We start from the raw sequence: 19,057 nt of genomic DNA on the forward strand, positions 1-19,057 counted from the left end.
GTAAGTGCACTTACACAAATGGCTGCAGTTGTTTTTCCATTGGTGTAAAATGTATGTAGCATATTTACTGCCCTTCACTCATGAAATGATTCTTTTTCTTCCTGGAAAGTTTTTCTAATAACCAGAATTTCAGAAGACAGACTTCTTTTGGTTTAGAGACAGACCACAAGTGTAATTTTTTTTTTGGTTTATATTCTTTTCAATTCATTGTGTAAATTCTAGGTGCTTGTGGAATGTTCTGAAGTGGAAAATAGCTGTTCGTTCTTTGATAATGGAATTAGTAGTCTCTTTCAGTCTGCCTATGTCATGTAATGGGGAGCTTGGAGGGGAAAGGAGGTCATAGAAGGAAGCTTTTTATTGTAGTCCAGTATCGCATGCACATGCTCACATCACATCCTGAATTCTATGTGCTGTCTGTGCAACCTTAATATGCTTTTATTACCATTTCTGTGAAAACATTAATTGAGGAAAGAATTTCTCCCTTCTGCCTCCCCCACTCTAGAGTGCCCAAATTTTACTCATGCTGTGCAGCTTTGGGCTAAAATGCAATGGTGGGCTCGTGTAGAATCAGTAATGTGTATTGTAATAGCTAGAACTTTCAGTATCCTCCTATTCTCTTCCTGATCCTTTCTGTTACTGTATTCTTCTTTTCCTTACTTTATTATCCTTCTTTTCTTTCCCTCCCTAAACAACTGCCTTATTGTGCTTTCTGAACACCAAAAGAAATGCTAAGAGCACAGTGAAGGGTGTTCTCACTGCTCTCTCTCTTTCTGCTCTGCTGTTAGTGCCACAAAGGACACTGAAGCTGGGAAGGATAGTCACACAAAAACCGTGCTCAGCCACTGCATTCCTAGGCATGTGCTGAAATTCATGTGAATGTTGTGAGAAAGGGGGTGGCATGCATGTATAGAAACTTTGAACTGTGCCCAGTATACACAGAGTCTTCAGAGACTAAAATTTGGATATGGTGATGGATCCATGATCTGGAAAGACTTGAATTGCTTTGTTGTAGTGTAACACATTATTAAAAAGCAAACAGAAGTCCAGGTGGCTAACTAAACACTGGCTCAATAGCTGCTTTTAAAGTTTGTGGTCTAGATAGCATTTAAAGCAGAGTTTCTTGGAAAATGTCAAGACAGAAATGAACTCAGAAGTGCATGTATGTTAAGAAATAAGTAAGATAGTTTGCATTTATAAAACTCGGCAAGATCCTTTTTTACCATCTTCACTACTACAGAATTTTCCTTTAAACTCAGGTGCACGTATATGGTTCTAGTTGCATCAGTTGCCTCAAGCAGTTTAAATAAGAGTTAACATGAACTTTTGAGTTTTCTTGAGAAATAAGAAAGTTAATCTGTGACCTTAAACTATATTTTTCATTACTGCTCTTTTGCTCAAATTTATTAGCTGTGGGAAATTAATGAGGCAGAAGTGCTGATAAAATCATTCTTTTCTAAAAGGAAGAAACACCTGAACTTTTTAAGCGACTGATCAAAGTGAAATATTCTGGTTTTGCTAAGAATTAAAAAGTAGGTGCATAAAGTTAGCCAGATAATGTTTTTTTGTAGTTTTTCAATATGTAGAAATAGAATACTTCTTACTGATTTTTAAACCTGTTACTCAAATTGGCAGTTCTTTAAAAGGACCCTTGAAAGAGAATTGCATTTTATAGAGTCTTAACAGATACACATCCAAATCAGATTTAATTGCTGCCATGTTTTTAAATAGTTACGCTATGTAATCCAACTTTGAATTTGAAGATGGAGTAACTTTAAAGATTGCCCTACTTTAAGTATACAGGGAAAAAATAATATCCTTGTTTGATGCCTGATGATTAATGCCAGAAATTGTCGTGATCCTGCAGAGTAATCTGGAAAGGATTTTACTTAAGGGGATAAAATAGATTTTCACTTTAACTGGGGGCAGTAAGCTTGACAGCCAAAGTGTTGGTTTTATAAATTTTAATGTAGTTAGGTAATTTCTTTGGAATAGAAAATAAATGTCTGTGTTGATTTCTATTCCAAGTGAACTAAAACTCGTTTTTAGAAAATTATATATTATAGTGAGTTAAACATGACTTTCATACTGAAAGTCTGGCTCACTTAGAGTTCTTACTTGGTAGCGCTGAGTATCTCCTAGACATCATAGTATTTTATTCACTGTGCACACAAATATACAGGGGCTAGGCAGACAAAACTCTTCACGTGAATAGGTTTATGCAGAGATTGAGATGAGTGCAGTAAGTTAGCTCAGTATTGCTGTATGTCACTAACTCTTGTTGTAGTCCCAGGGCCTGGTGTGGGAGGTAGCAATATTGGAGTGAGGGGAGAGGAGAGATATGAAGGAATAAATGTGAAGTAAGCCAGACGGCACCATTTGGAATAGAAAGTATGGCTAGATAGCTTTTTTTAGTAGACAGGTTTTTAGTGGAGTGTCAAGTAGGCTGATATTCTAGAAGCTGCTTTGTACCACTGTGGCTGGGATGGCAGTTACTTGGATTTTTGAGGCTTCTAGTAAGTGATCTTGAAAGCTGGTAGCTTCTTTTGTACTTTTTTTTCTGAAATTGGGTAGATCAGGGGTAGCTTCTTTTGAAAGCTGGTAGCTTCTTTTGTGCTTTTTTTTCTGAAATTGGGTAGATCAGGGGGGTATGGAGGTGCTTCCAAAACACGCAAGAGTCTGATTCTTCAGTAGAAAGACCATAGGGGCAGACACGGTTGAAGTGGCTTACTAAAGGTTCTAGTGTCTGTGATGACTGTAAGTTGTTCAGATGGGAAGGATGAGAAACATGTTGCTGTTTTGGTAGCAGTAGTATAATGTTATGCTAAAGCTCTTTACCTTGTGTTACTGGTTGTATATATATATACAACAAAGAATAAACTTGTTTTAATCCCTTGTAATTATGTGATTAAGAACTTGATGGTAAAAAGGTGGCAAATATCTCAATTGTGTCGGATAGGAAATTTAAATGTCTTCAGATGACAAGTTCTTTTGAGGCTTTCAGCAATGTAGACCTCATTTTGCAAGTTTGGCATATTAAGTAATGAAAAATGTGGCTATTCTGCTGACCAACACAGTCTAGAGTGTACAGTGATTGTTTTCTTCGCACTCCTTCAAACTCATAGCCTATCACAGTATGTCCCCCTTTTGCAACTTCTCTTGCTAGGTTTCATGGCCTTTTTAGGGCCACTTGACCTTGTCTTGGCTGCTGAGGCAGCTCTGTTGGATTATCAGTTCCCAGGCTCCTTGGCACTGAAAGGCCTTGATCAGAGGCACTGGAAACTGTAGTGCAGAGATACTGGAGCTGTCACGGTAGCAATGCTGAATGTCATGCAGGCTAGCTTACTTGTTTTCTTGGCCATATAAACTACATTTCTGTTACTCGAGATTGGTTGTATATGCAGTAACTGTATTGGCTAACATTTAGCCTCTTTTATAATGTAATCCAAGTTGCTCTGTGTCCCTTGCTTAGCAGAGCTGGGCAAGAAGCAAGAGAAGTAGTTGCACATAAGTGATTTAAGCTTTTAAATCCTAATTTTCCTTTGCCTGTGTTAAAATTCTTTAAAAAATGGTAAATATAAAAAGAAATGCTCAGTAAGTTCTTATACCCCCTCCATATTAGTTTGCCTAGTATGTTGGTGCAGTCTTCTATGAATAGTTAACTGTTCACTGTTAAACATTGTAGAATGATGCCAGGTTAAAAATAGTGGTAGCTGGCTTATTAACTTTAATATATTACTCAGCTGTGCGTGGCCAGCATTTTGTCAGCACAGCAAATCCTCTAATGGATTGACATAATTTATGAGTAAAGGAAAGTTATTCAAATGTGGAAGTAGCATGTATATTGTGAGGCTGATTTGCCTATCAAATTCTTACAGAAATTCTTTAAGTCTTGCAATTCCCTGAGCAGATGAGATCAGCAGGATGCAGTATTTGCCTAGAATGCCCTGTAGATTGCTTTAGGGATGTTGCTGTTAGTGGAAGGTGCCTGCCTGCAGTGGTTGGTTCTTTCTTTTGTTTGGGCTTTTTTTCTAATTATTGCCACTTGAAAACATTCTCTTCAAATCAAAAAAGAGTCTTTGCGATGAAAACTTCTTAACCAAAGAGTTCAGCAAATCTGTTTAATAATTGTAGTCAATATTGCTATGAGGCAACTAGCAGATATATCAGTGGTGTGTGTGTGTGTGTGTGACAATTCATGACAACTTCAGAAATCATGTCTGTTGGGTTCAAAGACTCTTTGTGCTCTCAGAACTGTTTAATATCTCTTAAACTTACATGTGTCCAAACAACTTTCTGATAGTATAGGTGCTCTATACCATACACCAATTTCAGGCATTTTAATGGTAGTGACTGCAGGTATTTACGCTGCAAAGCAATGTTGGAGGGGGGAGGCAGGGGTAGTATTTCTAGTTGTCTAAGAACTTCAAAAGGGGCAATAATGTGTGACTTGGCAGGCGGCTTTCCAACTTGGTAGAAAGTGTTCAGCAGACATAATTTGGTGAGCTCTTTACACTTTTAAAACCCTATCATCAGTACCTACTGGTTTAAAAAGTCGTGCCTGCTATTTGTTTGGATGTTCATATGAACTGAATACGGAATTTGCACAAACAAGGAAACCACTGAAGAGTACTGCATGTAAATCTGCCCCCGGCTTCTGGCTGTTATAGAGAACAAGCATATTAAGATTTACAAAGGTGGCTGAACTGATCCTGACTAGAACTGAGAAGGATGGGAGGAAAGGCAAAATTTAGTTCTTCATGGAGTCCCAGGAGAGGAGGGAAGAGGCAGAGTGGCAGAGGAAGTTGGAGAGAAAGCAGAACCTTCCTCAAGGATGATTATTGAGCTGCTTATATTTAGGTGTCCGCACAGTGAATTTTGCAGAACTGTATTCAGATACGTGTAACCTTTGATATTTACTGTGTTGAAAAAACTGTCCACTAAAGGGCCATTTTGTAGCCCATAAAACGGTATGGGAGTAGTATTGATGTATCGCTACTGTCTGCTTGTAAGCAGGGAAGCATCATAGGGTAATTCAGGCTAGCAAGGAGCTCAGGAGGTCTCCACTCCAAACTCCTGTTCAAAGCAGTGTCGACCTGAGGTCAGACCAGATTTCTTGGGGCTTTGTCCAGTTGGATTCTGAAAACATCCAAGGATGGAAACTGCGCAGTCTCTCTGGGCAACCTGTGCTTCTGCTCCAGTGTCCTCATGTGGAAAACAGTTTTCCTTATACTCAGTGTGAACTTCTCGTATTTCAGCTCATACCTGTTGTCTCATTCTACCTCTGTGCTCCACAGTGAAGAGCCTGACTTGGTCTTTAATAACTTCATACATACTTGAGCAGCTTCTATCAGGTGCTTCCAAAGTCTTCCTTTCTCCGGGCTGAATGAGCCCAGTTCCCTCAGCCTCTCCTCATGATGAAATGCTCTGACCCCCTGACTGTCTTGGTGGCCCTTGGTGAACACTGAACTCATTCAAGTTTGTTGTCTGTCTTGTTTTGGGGCAGCCAATACTGGACACAGAATCTAAATGTGGTCTAAGAAGTGCTGAATAGAAAGGGATAATCTCTTTGGTCTAGTAGCTATGGTCCTGTTTAGGCAGCCCAGGAGCCTGCTTGCAGTTTTTGCTGCCAAGACACGCAGGTGGTTGGTGTTCAGCTTGCTGTCTACCAAGATCCCCAGGTCCCTTCCTGCAGAGCTGCTGCCCAGCTGGTCAGTCCTCAGTTTGTATTGTTGCAAGGGGTTCTTCCTTCCCAGGGGCAAGACTTTGCCTTGGTCCTTCTGGAGTTTCATAAGGTTCCTGTTGGACCCTTCTTCCAGCCTGTTCAGGTCACTCTGGATGGCAGTCCAGCACTTGAGTGTATTCATTGGTTCCCTCCAGTTTGGTATAAGCAATGTCCTTTTAAAGCAATACCAAAAAATCCTGGTTTATATTTTAACCTTGATTGTAGCCTTAATTAGAATAGAATGGGAAAATAGAACCAGTATGTTTCAAGGTACTGGATTGAATAAAAGCTGTATTTACTACAAAAAAAGTGTGCTTATGTGAATTATTTAGTAAATAAGGGATGCCACACAGCACTACTATTACTAATGCATTTAAAAATTAAAAAGTAATTCCTTGGTGCGTTTCAGGTATTCTAGGAACTTAATCTACCTGGGACAAACCCTAAGTTAACCAGTTGCTGTTTTAATGAATGACAATTTTGGAGAGTTTGACTTTCTTCAGGTGCTTGCTGCCACCTAGAGTCAGTTAAGCTTGGCATTTTGTACTTTTATTTGTTAGACTGTGCAATTGGGAACCTGTGTGTGTTATGGACGCTATTTGTTTTGTAGTTCCTTGGAACTCTCCTCTAGTAAATCTGCTCTGGCAAGGTAGAAAGACGTGGGTGTGTTTATATATGTTTATACATATATACATGAGCCAGTATGACATTAAAGCTGTAATTGTAAGTCAGAAGAATCTTTCAGGAAACATCTTAAAAAATGTAAATCTGAAGGATGTAAATATGTAAATGTTACCTAATCAGTAGCTGAAAACAGGATAAAGAGAATGTAATGAAGGCTTCTACAACATTAAACAGTATTAGAAGTTATGCGTGCTTTCTCACAAGGTGGTATAGCTACTTGCAGCATAAGTAGTACATGTAAAGCAGATGAAGATAGAATAGCTGCTTGTGTGTACTGTAGAATCTATTAATGTTTTGAAAAATTAAAATGAAGTTGTTTTACATAGGAGTAGTGTCTGCTTTAAGTAGACTGTCTGTCCCATTGCTGCTTATTTTATTAAATACAACACAGGTTTGCAACTGTCCAGCCAGACACCTCAGCTATCAATGCACTGTTAGATTTTAATGCACAGCACAGACATCTACTGCTTGAACTAATAAATTGTAAATTGTTGACCTCAATTAACCATGTTAAGGAGGGATGAGTTGCTTCAGTTATAGCTCTATGATGTACGTGAGCACCAGAGGAACAGGAAGCTTACTGGTCTTCAGCCTTTTCTGAACATTGGAGTGCTTTTTAGCCAGCGTAAAGACTGCCTTCTTGTCTGGTCAATCTCAAGACTTCCCTTCAGTCTCCTTCCTGGCTCAAAATTTAGGCAGACAATGGACATGGACAGCTAGAGCCCAGAATGTTATGCTGGTGAAACAAGTTGTGATGTAATATGTTGTGCAGTCTTAGTACAAAAATACCCTCTGAAGTAATTTGCTAAATTTCCAGAAAGTCTGTATTTTAAATAACAAAAAATATAGAAGTGTTAGGTTAAAAGTCCAGCTGTGAAAGTAGCAAGAGAGGCATGAGAAACTTGTCCTCTTCCCTTGCTTGCATTCACTTACTATAGTCTTCCTTTTCCTGAATTTGGACAACTTTCAGTTATTTTCCCTCTGTTTCAAAGCTGTTCTTTTTTTAGTCATTTATGCGATGCTTCTACAGGCTCATTAATTACGTGTCTGTTGCTCAGCTTTGCCTAGGTTCAGTAAAACTGCTGCCATCATCTGAATTCTTTGACTGGAGTGCGGTGTATTACCATGTTTTTTATATCTAAAGCTCTGGTGAGCTGGCAGTGTCTGAAACCCTTTTCTCAGGTCTTTCCCTTCCATCCCCTTGAAAATTTCAGACACAGCTTTGCTGATTTCAAGCACTTGAAAATTCATCTCATTTAAAACCAGAAGCTCATCAAACTCTGTTTTTTTAATGGAAAGTATTATTGTATGACAGTTAGGTTTTACATGGCAGTCTGATCTAGGATCTTAATTACTAAATGATTTGATTAAAAACCCTTACAAGGACAATACCATACACCTTAGATGACTTCTGTAAGAATCCTTGTGGAAAGTGGAAACTTGAGGAGTTAATAAGTAATGTGGTTAGTTGGTTCTTCATTAAATATTTTTCGGATTCAAACAACATACAAGGCTGATAAGTATTTTCAACTTCTTTTCCAGGGTGACCTAAAAACTTATATCTGCAATGAGCAGGAACATATTAAAGGAGATTCACAAATAATGCTGCTACAGAGAATGGCGTGCGAGATTGCTGCTGGACTTGCTGTAATGCATAAACATAATTTTGTGCATAGGTATGCTTTCCAGATGAATTTCTTTTAGTTATGATGCACTCTAAAATTCATGTAGATATTTTAATTAAAATCGGTGTGTATTGAAGATTGTGCTTTAACAAACTTCAGTCTAACTTATATATCCTAAGTCATGAAGATGTGGTGTTTATGAAGATGCTAATCCAACAGTAGTGGTGTGGTGTTACAGCTCCCACCTGGCTGAAAGCTGATCACCTACTTTTTAGGTTTGCAGCCTATAGAACAGAACCTACTGCTAAGCCAATCCAGAAGATGCAGTTGTTTGATTAATTCTTGGCCAAGTTAAATTTGTTTTGTTTATTATGGGGGGAGGGATGTTATAATTTTCTTAGAAGGAATCTTACCTGCTGTGTATTTTTAATAGATTATAGCAATTTAGAACTTCTGTTTGGTAATCTGTTACCTTTGTTACTAAAAAGGGGGGGAGGAAAAAAAAGGAAAAAATCTGACTGAAGCAAGTGTTCTCTCACTGAACTATTGTTTATGTAACCTTTTAATCTTCAGTAATGGAGTTAGATTTAGAATAAATCATAATGGGAGAACAATTCTGTTTTAATCAGGGTGGAAAAATGCTAGATTTCTTTATTTTTAATTAAAGTTAATGCAGGCGATACTGAAAGAATGGCAGTAGTTATAAAAGGCTGGAGGAAAAAGTGTATTCATGAAACTAATTGCTCAGAAATATGCCAAAATGAATTTTTTTGGCTTTAAATGAGAAGGTGTTAAGGAACTGGAAGACATCAACCTTAGACTTCCAATGACTGAAATATTAAAGCGTACTTGCTCCCCAAATATGGCTTACCCGATAAAATCTTGGGTATCACAAGATAATTTATTCTGGTTTTATGTTGGGTCAGTCTGTTCTTTGCTGTAGAAACGGCGCTTGCATCATCCCTTTCAGCAAGTTAGGAACTTGTGCTAGAGCTTATCAATGCACATCTCGCTACTTAGAGAAAGCAGAGACCTTGTGCTCAGGGAGAAGCTGAACTATCAAACTGAAGTCTTAAAAGGTGCAGGTGTAAAACAACAGCAAAAGCCTGAGAAAACCCCAAAGTCTGGACATTAGCTGGAGGCTGACAGGCAGAGCTATTCTTTTAACTTGTTTAACAGTTTCAAATGACTTGAAGGTAGTACCAATTGTACCTGTCAAACTGAGTGATCACTGTTTCTTGTATTGCAGCAGCATAGCTCTGTAGGTATTTTACAGTACATTTTCAGTGAGATGCAGTTAAACTGGATAAATAGATATTCTGTGGATCTGCAAGATTCTCATTGTAAATGTTTACTTCTAGCAACAGTATCCTGATGCTGTCAGAGTAAGTGGTAAAGCTCCAGCATCAGTGATTTTGTTGTTAGTGGTAAATTCAAGCAGCCAAAATTTTATTTTTTTCTTCCAGGATATTTATTTAAATAATATAAAACAAGTTGAAAAGCTTTGGGGCATACTTGAGGGTTACAACTGTGTTTCTGACCTGTGTGGTTCAATGACTCTGGAAAGGAAAACATTTTCTTCTTTCTTTGAAGTAGGGAGACTGTGTGGCTTTCAGACCGTTTGTACTTCAGAGACTTCTTTTTTTTTTAAGCCACACAGAAGTAAACCAGTGCACTTAATTGCCTGGTACCCTTCTGTGAAACTGAGAAGTGAAATATTTGAGCAATTAGTCTGCAGAGCTCTTTGCTGTCACAGCTACAGTTCCATAGTAAGTGTGCAGCTTCGTTAAACTTGCGTAAATTTGAGTTTGAACAATGGGTTTGCTAAAACAGCTTCTTGGTGTTATTACAGCAGCACTGCTGGCTCTAAGTACTTGTGGTCTGCTTTATGGTGGAGACTGGAAACAACTGCGTGTATTCAAGAGCTTTTTGATTTGTATATTAGAGGACTTTTATGAAATACATTACTTGTTCTGATGGTCTTTTTCAAAGACTATCTGTAGTTCTAGTTTGTGTGTAATGCATGGTTTTGTTATTTAGAGGAACTTAACTGTAGGTGTAAGATATTACTTTTTAGTGTCATATTGTAAATTAAGTTTTTAAACCCGGTATGAATTGTTGATAGATTTTGCTTATGACAATTAAAATGCAAGACACGCAATGATAGGTGTTAGGTAAAGAGGGACCGACATTAGTCTAGAATGCGAACAGCCTGAGTAATCTACATCATAGGATTAGTAGTAGAATGAAGTAATTGCATATAAATTCTGTGTGTAGTTTGAATGCTTAAGAGTATACTTCACTACTCTAGAGAATTGACTACATTTTGAACTTTTTTATACTTCAGGTTTTTTTGTATAATATCTTTAAATGTGATTGCCTTGTCACTATGTTTAGTTTTGTTTGGATTCCAGAATACAGATTCTGCTCAATTGTGTGCCTTTAAATTGGTTCTCTTTTGAAGGTGTGGAAGGGCCTAAGGGCAGTCATATCCTTGTGGCCACAAACCAAATCTTGTCCAATAAGTAAGGGGAGACCCTATCATTGTTTGTTTTTTCTGAAAGCAATGAGTGTTTATATAGAACTATGGTTTCCGCAGTATTCTGGTGAGATAGGAATCAGTTGCTGGCTTGTACAGGTTCTAAAACTTAATGAAAATGTAAGCAACAAGAGAACTATCTTAACAGTTTGGATCAAAATTGTACTTTTGAAATTAATCTCCCTAGTTACTGTGCCTGGGTTTGCATTATGAGTTGGTCTTTTGGAGTGCATGGACTGGTTTAATTTTATCCAAAGAGAATCAGAAAGGTAGCTCCAGGAGCACACCTTTTTAGCACCTGGCTTGCTTCAGCTTTTAGTAGGATTTAGGTCTATGGGATTGGACTGCAGCTCATGCGAAGAAAATCATTGGAAGTGTATATAGTGTGGATGTTGAATCCTTAGCACTATTGTTTTGTATTACTGATCTGCTCCTATTATGGCCTGCTACATGCTGCTGGAACGTGTAACTGTGTGTAACTCCTTGATTTTTTTAAATTTTTTTTTTCTAGAATTTTGTTGGCTTTTTACTTGATAATTTAAACTGTGGCCTGACTGTTCTAAGAAGTGTCACTTCTGTTAACCCACTTGTCTTAATTTTCATTGAAGACTTCTTGGTTTGGTCTCATTATTTATTTGTTTGCTTTTTCAGTGACTTGGCCTTACGGAACTGCTTTCTTACATCCGATTTAAATGTCAAAGTAGGAGATTATGGTATAGGATTCAGTAGGTATAAGGTAAGTTAATCTAGTAATGTACCACTTTTTTTAAAGGATTTGTGGGCTGAGGTTATAACAAGCATACTTTAAAGTTATAAACTGGTACTAGATTGTCCTTTATTTGAATAATGGACTTTCAAAGTATAACTTGCAAATAACCATAGCAAGCTCATGTAACAGAATAGATGATCTTTCTAGAGACAAGTGGAGTTTATGCTTGTAGAAGGAAGCTTCTGGTTAAATCTGTTTTAGGTCCTATTTATAGTAGTCCTAAAATATGCACAAATTAATTTTAATGTTTTAAGAAAGGAAAAATTCAATCAAATTTCTAATGAAAATATTTACAGTATTAAAATACATCAAGAAAGTGAAAAATTCAGGGCATTAATTAAAAACACTTTCTGAGTACCAAACCTTAAACAACAAGTTGGCAGTGAACAGTGAATGCCTTTCCCCTATAGTGTTATTCTCTGCTACTTGGGGAAAATGGGATTAATTTTTTTTTAATTCTAATTTTTTACATAGGGATCACATACAACCATATTAAGGAAAGGCCTGTCAACTTCTGGAAGTTGATCCAATGTTTGTTCAGTCTTTTTATTTTTTTTGTCAATAATTTAGGAAGATTATATTGAGACAGATGAGAAGAAGCTTGTTCCTCTCCGATGGACTGCACCTGAGTTAGTAACAAGTTTTCAAGACAGACTGTTATCAGCAGAGCAAAATAAATACAGTAACATATGGTATGTAGTAGGCTTTAAAATAATTTCAATGGGAGATGTGTGAACATATATTCAAGTGTTACACAAAGGAGTAAATAATACTTATAGTTAAATTGAATATTGGCCTGATGCCCTGTTGTACCGCAGGTGTACCGCAGGTTCATCTCTACAAACCTGAAACTATATCTTGCTTTGGAAAGATGCTTAGAAATCTGTGAAGAGAACAGTTAGATTAAGAAAAAGTGTTTAACAGAAGAGTAGGTGTTTATACTAAAACTCATTACTATGTATTTGCCAAATGCCTTCAATTGTTCATAAAGGAAGGAAATGGTAAATTATTTTTCCAGTAATATAATAGCTGTGGATGACAAAAAGTTGATCCCACTAGAACAGTAGCATCTTAATTTCTTGCTGCAGCATTTAAGGACTGCAATTAACCATTTGTCTGTGCTATCAACGAGCTTATAGACAATGGCTGGTGAAAACTTGAACTTTTTTGAAATTGCCAAGTTCCACTTCAGTTCTCAAGTCCTAAGAAATTTGGGAAATGGAAATTGTGGCTTAAACTAACATTTCTGAAAACGTTGTAGTTAAATGCCTGCTTTTATATTCTAAGGATATTAAACAGTAAACTAGGTTTTATTTGCTAATTTAAAGGTAGGGTTGCAGAAAGCAAGTGGGATAGATAGAAATTACCTATGTACTGATTTCCTTGCATCCTTCAAGCAGGCTTCCTCAGATCATATTGGTCATTTAAACTCAAGCAGCTGGAGTCTTAAGGTTTCCAACTTGAATTTTAGTGCATCTTATACAGAGCTGCTTTGAACAGGTTTGGACTAGATGACTTCCAGAGACCCCTTCCAATCTAAATTTTTCTGTTGTAATACATGCAGAGTCAGTTACTTTGCATTTTGAGCAAGGAAAGGTTGCACAAGGATCAACATCAACTCTAATCACTGCAAATGTGACAAGTGCTGTATACGGTATGTTACTGAGCAAAGAGGCAGCTTCTGACCACTGCAGCTTAAAAATAAGTAATTTTATGAAAACTGAAACAAAGATGAGTTTTCTAGCAGTTTGACCCAATTTCTGATGAAAGCTTTTCCTACTGTTGGACTAACCATAAGGTTTTTTCATCTTGCTTCTCTAAATAGGCATTTTCTATTTTTAGTATGTGGGTGTTTCTTCCATAGTTGAATCATTTGAGGCCTCTTACATGTTGTTGCCTTCATTGGTGTTGCCTTCATTGTTATTGCCTTCAAGCAACTTTATTCTTGAGGCTTCTAGCATTTTGTCAAACAAAATGAGTTAACAGGTTCTGAAGTTATTATAGAGCCAATGGGAGAGTGATATTTGTTTCTTCTTGCCAGTTATGCTTTGCATAATCCTTACTTTCTTAGAAAAGCAACTTTAAAATAGTTCTTAGAATGCACAGTCATTTGCTGCTCTTTTTCAGGTCCTTGGGTGTGACGTTATGGGAGCTGTTCGAGAATGCTGCTCAGCCTTACTCAGACTTTTCTGACAGGGAAGTCCTAACTCATGTCATAAAGGAGAAGCAGGTTAAACTCTTCAAGCCACGTCTGGAGCAGCCATACTCTGATAGATGGTAAACTTTGAATGTGGTGTTTGTTTTTTTAAATTTTATTCTTAAAGCTGCTGAAGAAGTTTCTCAAATTATATCTTAAATATATTGAAATTGCTACATGGAATCATGCTCCTGGCAAAGAAGGCCTAGATAAAGGGAGTAAAAGGAGCTGCCATAGGTGGAAGTTCCTGCCAATGATATTAATTGTTCCTCATTAGCTTGTTAGATACCTGAATTTTATAAATTCCTTTTCAGTGTGAAACCTATTGAAATATGTTTCTTGTTTCAATATAGGTATGAAGTTCTGCAGTTCTGTTGGTTACCTCCAGAAAAGAGACCAACAGCAGAAGAAGTACATAGACTTTTAACTTACCTTCGCATGCAAAGCCAAAGGGACTCGGAGATTGATTTTGAACAGCAGTGGAATGCTCTTAAACCAAACACCTCAAATAGAGAAACAAATAGTTCTGCATTTCCAATCTTGGATCACTTCACAGGAGATAGACTTGGCAATGAGATGGAAGAAGTTCTTACTGTAACCGAAACAAGCCAGGGTCTCAGCTTTGAATATATCTGGGAGGCAGCTAAACACGATCATTTTGATGAATGTGGTCATGTGAATCCTGATGAAGCAATGACATACACAAGTATTTTCTTTCCAGTGGAGGTTTTTGAGAGGTCACTTTCAGAGCAAGGGTCAGGAGCACAGGATGGAAGTGGTCAAGAAGCATCACTCGCTGTCCCTGGGGTGTTACCTGTGTTTGATGCACACAAGCTTTCTGTTGGAAATGACTACTATATCCAATTAGAGGAAAAAGGAAGTGGCTGCAGCATGAATTTTGATAACCAATCAGTTGTACTAACTACAGAAGTTGATCATCAAGAAGCTGTACATGAAAAAAATTCTCATTTCATGGTTCTCAGGGATCTTGATATTGAAGAATCTAGCACTGACGGGGACTTCTTCCACTACAATACAGATCCTAAAGAGGAATTTTTGCCTGCTGCTAGTAGTCCAGAAAGTCCTTTCCAGAATATATTTAATGACATTGACAGATCAGAAGAACTGACAAACAGAAAAATACTTGGTTTTGCTGAAACAAATGATATTCCTAAAGACTTTAAACCATCTGTTTTAAACACAGATGCTAGAAAGGCAGTAGGCCTTTCTGCGAAGGAGCATTCTAGTCATGCTTCTGAAAATGAAACTGTTTCCTTATGTGAAAATATCTCTAACCACTCTGACTTGGTAACTTTAGAAGAACTTTCTGATAACTTCTTCTTTCTTCAAGAGAAAAACTTATTAACAGGGTTGTTGTCTAACAAAACCAGCAGTGATTTTGGGCAAAAACCAGAAGATGTTCTAAAAAGTATATTAGAAACCTCAAACAGAAACTCTGTAGAGCCTGAGCCTGTGCTGGCTGAAAATGCACAGGTCTTTTCTTTAACACATGAAAGTCTTAGAACAGTGAAAGATGAAAACTTTAACCCAGTGACTATGAATAAAGATCCAAATTCTCAGTCTGAGGCTACTGTAGAGATGCAGGCATCTTCTAGTCCACCTACAGCACATAAGTCATGTGATAAACATGCAAATCCTCCTTATTTGAAGGATGAGGAAAAGCTTTCAAATGTGGAAGTCAACGAAGTTGTGCCCTGTAACATGGATATTCTCTGTCAAGAAAAGCTATCCAATAATGCCAAAAATAATAATGTTGGAAACAATCCTTGTTACGGTGTTGCTGTTGAAACAGATGGGTGTGATGCACAAACAAAACAGGGAATGCTTTTCAAGTCTGATCAAATAGCTTTTAATAGAGAGAAATGTAGTGATCAGGAAGATATGAAAAGAAACTTGCAAGAGAAGTCTCCTATATTAAAAAAAGTTGAATGTTTATTGGAGGAAAGACAAGAAACATCAAATCATTTTGAGAACTGTAAGGATGTTCCAGAAGAGGTGACCTTCATTTCTGTTGCTACTTCAGATTGCACAAGTCAGGATAGTCTTTTGGAAGACAGCCCATCTCCTATACAAACTGTAGAACAAGCCTTAGAGACACCTGATTCTTTAGATTCTTTAGATGTAAATGAGGTTTTAGAATCTTTACAGGCTCAAAGTCCTCAGAAACTTTTGCCACCTGATAAACCTGCTGACAGTGGCTATGAAACGGAGAACCTGGAATCTCCAGAATGGACTTCCCATATCACTGTTGAGGATGCCTCTGGTGTAGATACTGCTCTCTGTGTTGTCAGTGAGAGCAACATCAGTGCTTTACCTTCTAATCCAGTCATAATTGTTTCAGAAGCAGCAGCTTGTTTAGATGCAGTGAATAGCAATTTTGAAACAACTCCAAAGGTTTTTCTGGGTGGAAATCAGAACTCGTATAGAGACTCTGCCTATTTCTCTGATAATGATTCTGAGCCAGATAAAAAAACAGAAGAGACTGTAAATCTGTCAAGAGAGACTATGTGTGTTGTTTCCTCAGATAGAGGAGAGAATAATACTGAAGAGGATTACAGTTTTGAAGAGAGACAGCAAAAGTGTGATGTAAGGAATTATGAGGATACCAATAATCAAAATGCAAAACTAGAAATAAATCACAACTTAGAGATCCAAGAGATGGATGTAAGGATGCAGGGGTGTCCTGATGAATGGGCTGAGGCAACTCTGAATTCCCTGGAAATAGCGATGGAAAGTAACCTAAGGGATGAAATAAAACTATGTGAGACTTCCCATAAAACCGTCTCTTGTGTTGGCACTAATACTTCAGAACTTCTTTCACACAGGGACTTAAACTCTGTGCATAACATACGCAGTTCTTTAGATTTGAGTAACAGTGAGAAGTCCTTCTATCACGTTGAAGGACAAAAACTGAAAGAGCCAGATATTGAAGGAAAATACCTCGGCAAACTCGATGTTTCTGGAATGCTTGATTTAGAAGATGGTGATGATGCAGATGAGGAGGATGAAAACAGTGATTCTGAGGATGACATGAGGACTTTTCATATGCATAGTCTGAGTTCTGACAGTGAAGATGAAACTGTTCATCAAGTACCTGAGATACTTACTGACAAGGATGAGGGAAAACATCTGAGAAGCTTGTTGAAACTTCCAAAATCTCTTAATGAAAGGCAACATGAGAATTGGAAAAATGACAAAAAGGCTGTAACATTCTTTGACGATGTGACGGTCTATTTGTTTGATCAGGTATCCTTTTTTTTTTTTCTCTAATTACTAAGTAAAGATTTTGTTGGTTTGGGTTTTTTAAACAAGATGTGGTAGAATAGCTTAATATTTGTGGATACATTGTTACAAGATCACCTTTCTTGTTTTGGTAGGATTAGACCTTGTTTGTGATGTGGGTTATTTTTTCTTTATATATAAAGGAAAAAACCTTTTTTTCTTGGCTAGATGTGGTTGCTGGTGGTAGAATAGCAGCACTAATTTGAAGTGAAGGAGGGTTTCACTTTGGGCAGGGTTGGTTGCCAAATCCTGAATCTCTGTTGGTTTTGAACCCTTGGCTGCATGCACTGAATAAAATGTGGCTTTTATCTGTTTAATGAGGTTGAGGACTTTAAGTTCAAATGTTTTTATAAAAGAAAGGAAGAAAGGAAAAAAACCCCAAAAAACAACTAAACAAAAAAAACCAAAACCGCAACCGAACTCTGAATCTTGCCTTAGTTAGCATTAAGGTAAATTTACCTTAAACCATAATCGGAGATGGGAACAGTGTTTAGATGGTAATGCTACTTTTTATTAATCCTATGTGATTCAAGTTCAGTGAAATACTGATCTGCTTATAAAATTCAAGGTTACCTTTGTTTCCCTATCTGCTTTATCAATTTTTAACTTCTGTAACTTGATACAGAGGGGATTGTACTTTAAGATTATGGCAACTAAACTAGTACAGTGAGTTTAAAAGAACAGTCACATTGTCAAGCTTTGGAAATGTTGCTTATGATGACGCACATAAATATTAGAGATAATTGAGTTTTGGAATAGAAAACTTAGGTGATACATTTGTGTTTAGGCAGTCTGTGGAATAGTAATCCTTTTGTCAGAGGGGAAGAAAAAAAATGAGCTGTGTTTAAACTGCTTTTAGTTGTTGAACTCTTGTACTTGTTATTACAGTAACTGATAAAATGTTGACTGCTTTAAATACCGGTCATACAAAGTCTGTCTCTCTATCCTGAAGCATGATTAAGGGGTAAAAAAAAAAAAAAAATTAAAAAATGTTGGGAGATGGGATAAGGCTTTATTAAAGAGAAAAAACCTACCTGTGTCAGGCTGATAAAGGAACTGTTTTCAATTAGAAGATGTTTTAACTTTATATGAAACTATTTTATAATGTAAATAATATTTAGTCATTTCCTGCATGCATTTTAGCATAGATTTGATACAGCTTTCTTTAGAAATAGAAGTATATGTATATGCTTAATATATAACTCAAAGTTTTGTTGTATGGTAATAACTTAAGAGTTTACAGACCATTTCATTTCACAGCAGACTTGATGGTGGGGGAGTATATTTTTTGAATGCTTGCATCTATAGGTGTAGATACATTGTGTGTACAAGAAAGTTAAATAAGTTATTTTGTTTGCCTTAGGAAATGCCAACTAAGGAGCTGGGAAACCGTGCAGCAGACTTGAATGGGGAAGGGTCTCGCAGCACTCCTGTTCCATCTTCGAGTTTTAGTTACTTAAACAGATTTGCAAATTCAGAAAGCTCAACAGATGAAGAAGGTACTTGAATATATTTATACACAGCAGGGGCTGAGACTGTTTTATGCATAGTCTTTAGTGAAATGTCATTTAAATTATATATTACTTGTAAATTCACTGTACCATATTGGCTTCAGTTTCGCATCCTAAGTGTACGCTTCAGCTAGGCTCAGATACTAGTGTTACTGATTATCAAAGCTTGTGATGTAATACTGGTTGTTTATTTATTGATGTGTCTAGGGTATCTTGAGAGGCAACCAAACCATGGGTGACAAATCTTTGTGACCCCCAGGGCTAGAACAAAAATGCTACAAGTTTTGTTTTGGATTAATGCAGTCTTCCAGGGGCTTGCTTTTAAAACTGTTTATGACTTTACATTACTGTAAATTGCCTTTTTTTTCTTCTTTTTTTTCCCCCAAGGTGGGGGTTTTGAATGGGATGATGACTTCTCTTCTCCAGAGCCATCCTTTATATCAAAGGCAGCTAATAGTCTTATTAGTTCTAAACCACCTCTTCAGTCATCAAAGTACTTCTCTCCACCTCCACCTTCTCGGACTCTCGATCAAAACTGGTCACATTCATCCCCTTATTCCAGATTCTCTATCTCTCCTGCAAACATGGCAAGCTTTTCTCTTACACATCTTACAGATTCAGATATAGAGCAAGGAGGTAAGTGATTTAGTTACAATAATTACTTTAAAACTACAAATGAAAAACTAAGCAAAGATAGAAGTCATAGA

General features: G+C 37.2%; 1 protein-coding gene across 1 annotated transcript in view; it reads left to right on the forward strand.

Annotated features, from left to right (window-relative positions):
• The window catches only part of LMTK2 (lemur tyrosine kinase 2), a 44,314-nt gene that overhangs the window by 20,170 nt on the left and 5,087 nt on the right, over window positions 1-19,057 (forward strand). Inside the window, exons 7-13 of the mRNA XM_049791115.1 lie at window positions 7,949-8,082; window positions 11,222-11,306; window positions 11,910-12,031; window positions 13,467-13,616; window positions 13,890-16,803; window positions 18,203-18,338; window positions 18,738-18,986. Of these exons, the coding sequence (XP_049647072.1) occupies window positions 7,949-8,082; window positions 11,222-11,306; window positions 11,910-12,031; window positions 13,467-13,616; window positions 13,890-16,803; window positions 18,203-18,338; window positions 18,738-18,986 (3,790 nt within the window). The remainder of the gene's footprint in view (window positions 1-7,948; window positions 8,083-11,221; window positions 11,307-11,909; window positions 12,032-13,466; window positions 13,617-13,889; window positions 16,804-18,202; window positions 18,339-18,737; window positions 18,987-19,057) is intronic.

The sequence above is a fragment of the Accipiter gentilis genome, chromosome 33 (assembly GCF_929443795.1).
Source record: "Accipiter gentilis chromosome 33, bAccGen1.1, whole genome shotgun sequence".
Classification (NCBI taxonomy): Eukaryota; Metazoa; Chordata; class Aves; order Accipitriformes; family Accipitridae; genus Astur; species Astur gentilis.